The following is an 11262-nucleotide window of genomic DNA, read 5'->3' as shown; positions in this document are numbered from 1 at the left end:
TTTCAATGTCTTTCCTGCTGCTTCTTGCAAGACAGGATGCTTGTTGGATGCTTCAGCCTTCAAGAGGTCCTCCATAACATCTATCATTTCTCATAAAGGGATTCCTGGAGATTCATTAGTTCTACATATTATTCCTGAAGGAGTGCCAGTGAACCCATAAAGGAGTAATAGCATATTTGCCTGAGACATGTCAATGAGAGATGGTCAAATACAAAAGGGTTTTTTTGTTCTTTAACATGTTGGAAAAAAATAAAATATAAATTTTTTTTTTACAAATGTGCCATAAATTTGTCACATAATTTAGTTTTTCAACAAATGAGCAGAAAGTGTATTTAAATGTGCAGCAGTGTGCTCTCTGTAAAGGATGTGTTCACTTATTCACACAATAACATCTCTTGAACAGGGGTGCCCAAACTTTTGCATACGCCTGTAACTATGCTTTTGTCAGCATTAAATGAAAATAATAACAAAAATTGATAAAAAAAAATGGATTGAGTCCTGCATGAAGAAACTCAATGTATTGGTTTTTAAAAAATGATATTTCATTAATATTCAGAACAATTTACATCATTTTACCAAAATAACTGATGAAAGCAAACGTGAAAGTGGTGGGAATGAACAAATATGGAACTAGTCGTGTTACGAAGTGCTCCAGTTCAGTTGTTCTTAAGTATCTAATTTCCCAAAAAACAACTGTGTTAAGCCCAGTGACGCATTATGAAGCAGGTCAATGGAGCAAAAGTGGTCAAATTTCTTATCAGTCGTTTACAGATCAGTTCAACTCACCTGCGTTTTGTTTCTTCAGCTCCTCCACCGTGTCCCGCAGCTCTCTCAGCTCGGTCCACACATCGGGCTGGACACTGGTTTGGTCTGGCTTGGACTTTTCCGCAAGACTCTCGTTCGGAGGCTGCATGTCCCCCGCAGCGAGCTGGTCATCAGCTCTCTGGAGCTGAACACAAGACAAGAAGAACCAAAGCAGAACCACACTGACCCTCATCCTGAGATATCCACAGTATAGAGAGTAGAAAGGGTCAGCTGAAAATGGGGCGTTTGTAACAGGAGCTCAACATCTGGTTCTTATAAAGTGGAACATGCACAGATGTGCCACGTACGTACAAACACACACACACATTCAAGACTGAGACTGGCTTCATGAACTCATTTCAGGTGAAAGTCCTCCAGCGTCTCTCTTGGTAAACCATTCTCTTAATAGAACGTCATTAATTAGTGACGCTGACATCTATTAAAATGATCAGAAGCACAAAACACTGAAGGTAAACAGTTTCCATCAGGGAGAACCGAGTGGCTCTGAAATCACTTTTTACACACAAGCAGAGTTTCAGTTTCAGATTTATTTACAACTTAGTTCCCAGTTTAAGTTGAATAAAAACTGGCTTTAAACTCAGGATCACAGATAAGCTCCTTTACTGTGTTGATCTGTAGGCCTCTGCTCATAAACCAGCTGTGTGTGTGTGTATGTATATTATATATACACAAGACACAAGGGCTGCTCACTGTTGCACAAATTCCCACAGACACGCTCAAATCTTGTGAAAAGCTTCATCTCTGACGGGTAGAGTCTGTTATTGCCACTAAAGGGGTCCACACCATGTTAACACTCATGGTTTTGGAATGGGACGTTTTTGGAGCAGCGGACTGTTTCTGTGATAACAGGCTTAGCTTTGGCTGCCATACACGGTCAGCTGTGCATCTAATGTTTTTTTTTTTTTTTTTTTTAAATATGCACTTATTTATTTATGTGTTTATTTGCTGTTTATTTATTTATTTATTTTCCTGGTCTGAAGAGTAGCTGTTCTCTTGTGGTCAAAGCTGATGCGCTCAGTTTTTTTTTTTTTTTTTTACATTGCCCCTCTGGCAGAGTGGTGTAATGATGAAGTAGAACTTATCCTCAGGAACGTAATTTCTTTCTTTTATCTGTTTAATACTTCATGGCTTCCGTAATGCAGCCGGAAAAAAAAAACGGAACCTGAACTAAAACTCAAACCCAAAGTAACAGAATTAAATAATGCCAAATGGTAGTAAGTCTGTTATGAATTGAGAAAATGTGCAGCTTAATCTGACATTCACTCTGAAAGCAGCCTTGAGGTTCCTCCTCCTTCTGCTCTCCAGCTCCTCCCTCTCAGCTTTGAAGGGTCTTGCCAGCCTTCACTAGGTGTACAATACTGGCATCTAGTGTTCAGTCATAATATTGCAGTGCCACTTTCTGAAAAAAATAAAATGATGATAAATAATTTTGTGTGTGGGTGAATGGAAGTTAAACAAGATCATGAGACCTGATGTGTATTTAGGCCATGCCAGTCCCTACAGTGACACTCACTATAAAGTGACCATATAAAAGGACTCCAGTGAGAGACGCTATACACTGTAATTATCTCAGGATGAGGGTCAGTGTGGTCCTGCTTTGGTTCTGATTGTCTTGTGTTCAGCTCCAGAGAGGCGATGACCAGCTCACAGTGGGGGACGCGCAGTCTGGACTGAACAGACTTCAGAACCAGAGTTGTGCGGAGAGCTCAGAGCTGAATCCAAACCAGCCCGATGTGTGGACCGAGCTGAGGGACATGGTGGTGGAGCAGAGGGTGAAGCTTCAGTTCAGTCAAAGCCAGATTGAGGAGCTGAAGACAGAGAACGCAGGTAAATCCAGAGATCTGAAAGGGAGATAAACATTCTAAATGATTTTTCTGAAGATGTAACAAGAGTGAAGGACATGAACATCAGTGACTGTCCAGCATTTAGCTTTCTTTTATATCGCTGTTGTCGGAGGAAAATCTCCAAAACGGTAACTTTACAGAAAAACCTACTCCACTTTTAATGGAAGTCAATGGAACCAGAATTTTTTCCAAGTCTTTTTGGGACGTTTCTTTTGTTATTCTTGCGTTTAAGCCGTGAATAACAGACTGCTGGACTTGAGTCAGGAGCGTTCAAGTCAAATAAATAAATAAATGAATAAAAATCGGGACGTATAAAGTGAAACATGCTGCTGGCTCATTCCACACCACCTCCACAAGGACCTGGCGGGTCACATCGTGGACTTTAATAGACCATTTGAAGGGAAATGTTTGGTTTAGTTCACGCAAAAATGCAAAACCAAGTCATTTTTCAGTCACATTTGTATTTGCTACACCCCCCGTGGTGTGCGGGATGGGACATAACAGTTATGCGACCCTGGGGTTAGCAGGGCCTAGATAAAATCTGGATAACAGGACACAGAAGACACGATGAGACAGTGTGTCCCGCTTGAGCTCTCAGATTCATCTCTTAATTTTTATTCACCAACATACAAAACTAAATCAATTTTTGGTCTTGTACTTCTCTTATCGCAGTTTCACAGCAACATTGCATACTACTTGCACTTCATATACATTCACAAAGAAGATAATTTCAACTTCTCAAATAACAAAACTGCACATCGCAGTAAACACTTGGGTCTATAACTCATCAATATACTTGGGCTCTAACACTATCCAAAAATATATATAAAAATGTATATATGTACATAAAAAAATACTCTATATTTACACATCTATAAATGCACATATCTATATATACTCATACACATGTTCTGCGTTAATTTACTCCAGTACACTGTTACAGCTTCACCAAAAATACCTTTAACTCATACTGAGTACACTGACTTTCTTAGTGCTTTAATCTCATTGTTAAGTTGAGCTTCATATACTTTATCTGCATAGAGTGCATTTACAATTGACCAAAGTATGAAATCTGAATAAAACTGAATGTGAACAGGAACAGTAAGTAGAAAAACCCCAGAGCTGTTACCAACTGTAGCTTATATAGCTTGTAAACACATTCCAGTGGTCGGCAGAGGCTCTAGCTTCACTTAAATGAGGCCAAACAGGCTCTTTAATAGGAAATACAAATAAATAGAATTTTTAGAACCCCCTAACTTCCCTCACAGCGACCTAATATGGTTTTATATTCACATATATTTAATTATCTTACCTACTTGTGTACAACCAATAGATTAAAGGTGTTTATAAGGCCAAAATGATTAATGCTGCTTATTACATGTGTGTAATAAACTAGAGGGAGGAAAACAGCACACAATAGCGGCGGCGAAGCGCGCGGGAACAGGGCTGAGGTAGCTAACGCTAGTGAGAGACTAATGACTCACAATAGCGGCGGCCAGACGCGTAACTAACAGGCCACGGTGGCTAACGCTAGCGAGAGCACACAAGGGATAGCGACAGGGAGACACGCAGTTAGAGCCAAGTGAGGGAGCGCCAGAGCGAGAAATAGTGCACAATGGGCCGCGGTAGCTAATGCTAACGGAAGGCTAATAGCACCCAATAGCGTCGGCCAGACGCGAGGTTAGCGGGCTGGGGTAGCTAATGCTAACGGAAGGCTAATAGCACCCAATAGCGTCGGCCAGACACGAGGTTAGCGGGCCGGGGTAGCTAATGCTAACGGAAGGCTAATAGCACCCAATAGCGTCGGCCAGACGCGAGGTTAGCGGGCCGCGGTAGCTAATGCTAGTGGCGCAGAACGTCTGCCAGTGCACCAGGACATAGCGGCTCATATTACACACAGTTCAACCTTCAGTAGCACACACACTCATCAACCCTTAACTATAGTGCTTTGTGAACATTTATACTTGCAAATTTCCGCAAATTTCCACATATTTCCCCACCTGGATAGCAGGACACGATGAGACCGGGCGTTCCGCTTGAGCTCTCAGATTCATCTGAGAACATTCTCCTGTTGCCCACCTAAGCCACAGTCTAGCGCCCGCCCCCTGGCACAGCTCCCTCTACAGGACTGGAGGCATCACATTACAGTACAACAACCCATACAAAAAACCCCCAAAAGAACATACGGATAAAATATATGTGAAATAAATAATTACTTAAATGTGATCACACATTTAAGGGTGTCACATATTACCTAGTCAGTGAATGACAGCTCAGCAACGTGTTTCCTTTATTGCTGAATTTATATGTCAGCTCACTTAATTTACCTTGTTTAAGATTGTTTGTTTACTTCAGCAAATAAAAAGAAATTGTGCAATGCAATTTGGAGAAATTGAATGCCTTAATAAAGTGTGTTCTCTGTAAAACGTGTCCACTTATTTTCACTTTAAAAACCAAGAAAACATTAAATTTGACCAGCACTTTTCAAACTGCATGTAGCTGTAATGCTTTTTATGACAGTTGTGTTTAAGCCGTGAACAACAGACTGCTGGCTACTGAGTACCGAGTAGAGGAGCTGTAGCAATTGAATGCAGGTATGATGACAAACGAACAAACAAACAAACAAATAAATAAAAAATCTGGAAAAACTGAATAAAATATGCTGCTGTGTCGAACCAGGACCTGGCGTTGATTTTAGATTTAGAAGTAAAATGTTTGAACATTTCGAAGCTCTGCTCCAAGTCAGTCTTTGAAAGTAACTCTTAATTTGTCTCGCCATGAATATTACCATCCAGGAAGGGGCATCATTACTAAATATAGGAATCAACCACTGGAAACCAGTTAAACCACAAACCAAAGTGCATTACCAAACCATCAGAAACAAAAAGAAACACATCATGATTTAGCCTAAAGCTTAATATTATGCTCTGTTAAAACCTGGTAAAGTTTTATGCATGTCCCTGGTGTCAGAAGAAAACCTCGTATCTCCAAAACGGGAACTTTACAGGAGAAGGAAAAAACCTACTTTACTTTTAATGGAAGTCAATAGAACGAGACGTCTGTCCAAGTCATTTTGGGTTGTTTCTTTTAGTCCATTCATCCTGAAATTTACACACAATATAAAGAGTAACAGGTGTTTTCAAATTAGGCCAGAAACTGAAAAATGTCAAAAATTGAGATATGAGGTTTTCCTCCGATAATAGTGACATTCACATGAAGCCCCAGGGTAGGTTAACTGAGCCACATGTCTTCCTAACTCATCAGTTTACCCAGAGCCACATCAGCTGTATTTTGTGTAATATTTACCCTGTTAATCTCTGTATGTGTTCAAACCAAACTCTGTTTTAGTTAGTTTAGTCTGCTAATGTTCTCAGCTGCGGTAATAAATGGGAGCTTTGACAAAGGTTCTGCGAGGAAGACTCTAAAGCTACGTCATTCATCCATCATGACTAATTACAGACCTGCACCTGTCTTTAAAATGAAAAACTTACGTACCTATTCTGCTTCGGATTTTGGGTGCTGACATGTTGATGTTCCCGTACTTCCTCCTCCTCACCACCACCAGCAGTTGGGTCCTTGTCTGGTTGTAGGGAGTAGGCTCCAGCCCTGCCGTCTCTGTCCAGCGGGTATACCGGGTCTCGGTACTCCAAGATCTGGACAGAGGACGGGGTCTACACTCTCTAATTTCCACTGAATTGTTTTCTTTCAACTTATAAAATTGTACTGAGGGTATAAAAAAATGGTCCTCCTTCACTTTTGCCTCCTGAGTCTTTCCAGCAGAAGTGCAATTCCTTATTGACCTTATAGTCACTAATAGTACATGTGTTTGTCTGATAACTAAGCTGCATTGTGATGCTTCAGTCTATTTCTAGTGAGCACATTGGCATGATTTTTCCTCTGTCTTGTAATTTCTAGTTTTTTCATGGCATGTAACCTAAGAAAGTATATATTAACTATCTCCAACAGGCCTACTGTATTAAACACACATTTGTGGAAATATGTTATGATAATTTATATACACCTAGGATACACAAATCCTAAAGTACATTTTAGCACATATTTTTTACATTTGCATGCATTTGGCAGACGCGTTTATGCAGAGCAACTTAAAATAGTAAGAAAATACAATTTTAAGAGTCTTGCCAAAGGACCATGGTATAGCATGGTGTGTTCAGTCTGATAGATAATCAAACCCCAGTCTTCTATGAGAAGAGCAGTAATATTGCCAACTACACTACCAAATGAATTAAAGGGCTAAAACTTCCCTGCATGTTCAGTTCAGCTTCCTCTGGAATCACTACACACACATTTTGATCATAGGGCCACTTGCTTTCAATGACAAACGTCACTTTAGGAAATAAACACAACACACTTGTGCAGTACAAAATGATACTTTATGGACATGAAGCATTTTTACCACATTTTTGTGATGCTAGAAATGGCAAGGAATGGTGAGGAACTTAAAGCAGAGAAAGTCGTAATATATTTTGAGTAAAGAAGAAAGCATCAAGCTACATAATTGTTCTGTATTCTGATCTACTTATAGTGGCTGTTTTTACCTGGTTCAATGATTTCTGGCACTTAATGTTATTTATTGTTTAATAATCTCTCCCACATTTTAAAAATGCAGGTCACATTTTATATGCACTCTGAAACGTATCAGCTACAGAAGCCAAAGGCCGTATATTGTGAAATGAAGTCTTAGAACTTCGAATGCAGAATTTGTCCTCACCAGTAAAAGCACTTCACATAGGAAACAGCAGAAAACCACTGAAAGTGCAATAGTTGTTTTTGTTGTCAAAAATCTCACTGTTACGATTGAGCACAACATAGACATGATCTCCTTTCCGCAGCAGCAGAGTGGCTCCACCACTGGCAGTTTCACACGATCCTCTTGGCTTTTCAGTTACGTATAAGATTTGCTCCTTATTTTTGTTCAAACTTACAAACACACCATTTGAACTGCTGCAACCAAGTAAATTAAACCTGAAGTAATAGACGCCTCTGCGTGGAGCCGTGAAAACACCTGCAGGAGGAGAAACAGATGGATCAGTACAGCGTCTTGACACCACCAGAGAGAAGAACCAGACCAGACCAGACATCAGATACTGTCTCTGGAGTGACTGCATTTACCTGTGATTGTATTGTACGTCTTTCCAACATCTGTGATTTTTTTGCGGAAAACCAGTATGAAGCCAGAGCTTTGTGCCTTAAGAACGCCGTTTAGGCCTGAAGCATATGAGAACGCCACCTTTGCCGTGTCTGCAAACAGAAACATGTATTTGGTCTCTTCCCATGAGAGGGATGGACAGAGTGGTTTGAAGAACTACTGACCTGATCATTGCAAAAAGCTCTCTTATCAGGTAAAATCATCTCCAATCTAGTCAATAAATTGCTGCAAGCTTAATTTAAGATTATATAACTCATTTCTAGACATTAAGTAATTTTATCAAGTATGATTTTATCAAATGATTTCACTATAGCGGCAGATCGTTGTGCTCATTTCTAGAAATGTGCTTGACACCAGCAAAATCATCTGCCAGTATAGTGAGTGATAATCCTACTCAGTAAAATGCTCTAAAACATGTAACATTTCTGAGAAATATCTCAAAATAGGCTAGATAATCTTATTTTAAGTGCACAGCCATATCAAGATGGGAAATGTTAGAGATGATGACTAGATTTAAGATCACTTCACTTGATAAGATACTATTTTTTTTTTTGCTGTGTGCCTCTGATGTTTAAATGACTATTAGTTTATACAACCCCAATTCCAGTGAAGAATACGATGATCTGCAAATCCTTTTCAACCTGTATTCAACTGAATACACTACAAAAACAAGATATTTAATGTTCAAACGGATAAATTTGATTGTTTTTTACAAATATTCACTCATTTTGAAATTGATGCCTGCAACACGTTCCAAAGAAGTTGGGACAGGGGCGTGTTTACCACTGTGTTACATCACCTTTCCTTTTAACAACACTCAATAAGCGTTTGGGAACTGATGACACTAATTGTTGAAGCTTTGTAGGTGGAATTCTTTCCCATTCTTGCTTGATATATACAACTTCAGTTGCTCAGCAGTCTGGCGTTTCTGTTGTCGTATTTTGTGCTTCATAATGTGCCACACAATTTCAATGGGAGACGGTCTGGACTGCAGGCAGGCCATTCTAGTACCCGCACTCTTTTACTACGAAGCCATGCTGTTGTAACACGTGCAGAATGTGGCTTGGCATCGTCTTGCTGAAATAAGCAGGACGTCCCTGAAAAAGACGCTGCTTGGATGGCAGCAGATGTTGCTCCAAAACCTGTATGTACCTTTCAGCATTAATGGGGCCTTCACAGATGTGCAAGTTACCCATGCCATGGGCTCTAACACACCCCCCCACACCATCAGAGATGCTGGCTTTTGAACTTGATAACAATGATAACAATCCGGATAGTCCTTTTCCTCTTTGGCCCGGAGGACACGACGTCCATGATTTCCAAAAACAGTTTGAAATGTGGACTCGTCAGACCACAGGACACTTTTCCACTCTGCGTCAGTCCATCTCAGATGAGCTCGGGCCCAGAGAAGCCGGCGGCGTTTCTTGGTGTTGTTGATATGTGGCTTTCGCTTTGCATGGCAGAGTTTTAACCTGCACTTGTAGATGGAGCGACGAACTGTGTTCACTGACAGTGGTTTTCTGAAGTGTTCCTGAGCCCATGTGGGAATATCCGTTACAGAACGATGTCAGTTTTTAATGCAGTGCCACCTGAGGGATCGAAGGTCACAGGCATTCAGTGTTGGTTTTCTGCCTTGCCGCTTGCAGAGATGTCTCCAGATTCTCTGAATCTTTTGATGATATTATGGACTGTAGATGATGAAATGCATGTTGAGAAACATTGTTCTTAAGCTGTTGGACTATTTGCTCACGCAGTCGTTCACAAAGTGGTGAACCTCGCCCCGTCCTTGCTTGTGAACGTGAACTGAACCTTTCAGGGATGCTCCCTTTATACCCAATCATGACACTCACCTGTTTCCAATGAACCTGTTCACCTGTGGAATGTTCCAAACAGTTGTTTTTTGAGCATTCCTCAACTTTTCCAGTCTTTTGTTGCCCCTGTCCCAACTTCTTTGGAATGTTTTGCAGGCATCAAAAGGCAGAAGCTTCACCCATGGAAAGCCATGGGCCCCTCAACCCGACAGTCCACTGTGTCCATGGAGTTCCAGCCAGAGGCTCTAGCACCGCATGTTCAGCTCCTCTAGTGCTTTGGCAGAGCTGGATTGTCCTTAATGAAGCTACTCTGCACATGGAGCCTGACTACACACTCAGTTTGTTATATTTACATATATTACATGTTTAGTTCTGAGATTTATTCAGATAAATGTTGCTCCGTTTTCTAATGAAGTATTTTAAAAATGATTTTTCTGTTTCATATTTAAGTCTTACTTGAATTCTCCTCTCCTGGTTCTTCAGCACTCAGTTCAGTGGAGTCCGCACTCCCCTCCAGCCCTGTGACACACACACAGAATCCACCCAACTAAACACAGAATCAGATTTTACACCAAATGGACCACTTTATATATATATATATAACTGAACAAATGCCCCTGCCCCCATGGGGACATGAAATATTAATATCATTAGCATATAGATTGAGCAAAAGAGGTCAAATTTCAGGTCAGTCATTTACTAAAAAATCAATGTTTAAGCTGTAGTTTAGAACATATAGTTTTGAACATGCCTGCTTATTTATTGTGTGTTTTTAAAACGTTAAAATGGCTTTAACATAAAAATAACAGAAAAAATATTAAAGCAAAACGATCTTTAATAGTACAAATGTATGTGGATCATTAAGACATTATGACATTATGACATGCAGAATAAAAATGATCTGATTTTCATTGAATTTTCCAAACTTGTGGAACTGTATGACCTTCATAGATGTTCATTCAGCGTTACGGTCTGAAGCAAAACAAGTCAAAGCCATTGTGAAAAAAGGTTGTTTGGGGAGCTTTCAGATCATTTGATTTACCTGTGTCTTGTTTCTTCAGCTCTTCAATCTGGCTTTGGGTGAACTCAATCTGCTCGTCCCCCACAACCAGCTGGTCAACAGCTCTATGGAGATGAACAGAAGACAAGCAGAGCAAAAGCAGAACCACACTGACCCTCATCCTGAGATGTTTTGCTTGAGATGTGTGTAGAGTGGAGGAGCTCGGATGAAAATGGGGTGAATGTAAAAGGCAATGAGCTTCTGATTCTTATATTGTGGAACATGCACAGATGAAGCAAACACACACATACACGTGTACACACACACACACACCTACATGCACACACACATACACGTGTACACACTCACACTTCAGGAGAAGAAAATGCAGAAGTAGTGGTGGCTTCACGCTTGCAAAAAGTGTTTAGAAAATTCAGAAGAAGATTGCAGAAGCTGAACTGATTGTGACATCACATCTCCATAAGACTGAGAGGCAAACTGAATTTTCTTCACTTATAGAAATGCCACAATCAGCTGTGAGTGGTATTATTGAAAATTGGAAGGGGTTAGCAACCACAGCAACTCAGCAACAAAGTGTCACACCATGTAATG

The 11262-nt window shown here is 40.3% G+C and overlaps 1 protein-coding gene and 1 long non-coding RNA gene across 3 annotated transcripts; both read right to left on the bottom strand.

Moving 5' to 3' along the window:
- Positions 1–1826: 1826 nt before the first annotated feature.
- On the bottom strand, positions 1827–4719 carry LOC108437812. 2 transcript variants are annotated; one of them, XR_001858646.2, is made up of 3 exons: positions 4670–4719; positions 2339–2666; positions 1827–2224 (listed from the first exon to the last, which is right to left on the bottom strand). It is a non-coding gene; the product is annotated as an uncharacterized LOC108437812 (long non-coding RNA). The 2 variants fall into 2 exon arrangements; XR_005131838.1 differs by having other exon boundaries at positions 1827–2666.
- Positions 4720–7044: 2325 nt separating this feature from the next.
- On the bottom strand, positions 7045–10886 carry LOC108437811 (cerebellin-1-like). Its single transcript, XM_017715179.1, has 4 exons — positions 10693–10886; positions 10107–10169; positions 7803–7931; positions 7045–7695 (listed from the first exon to the last, which is right to left on the bottom strand). Exons 1-4 carry the CDS (start codon positions 10829–10831, stop codon positions 7415–7417), a joined length of 612 nt encoding a protein of 203 aa, XP_017570668.1. The 5' UTR covers positions 10832–10886; the 3' UTR covers positions 7045–7414.
- Positions 10887–11262: the final 376 nt, after the last annotated feature.

This window comes from Pygocentrus nattereri, chromosome 18, assembly GCF_015220715.1.
Source record: "Pygocentrus nattereri isolate fPygNat1 chromosome 18, fPygNat1.pri, whole genome shotgun sequence".
Taxonomy (NCBI): domain Eukaryota; kingdom Metazoa; phylum Chordata; class Actinopteri; order Characiformes; family Serrasalmidae; genus Pygocentrus; species Pygocentrus nattereri.
This window is presented reverse-complemented; position numbering and strand designations above follow the sequence as displayed.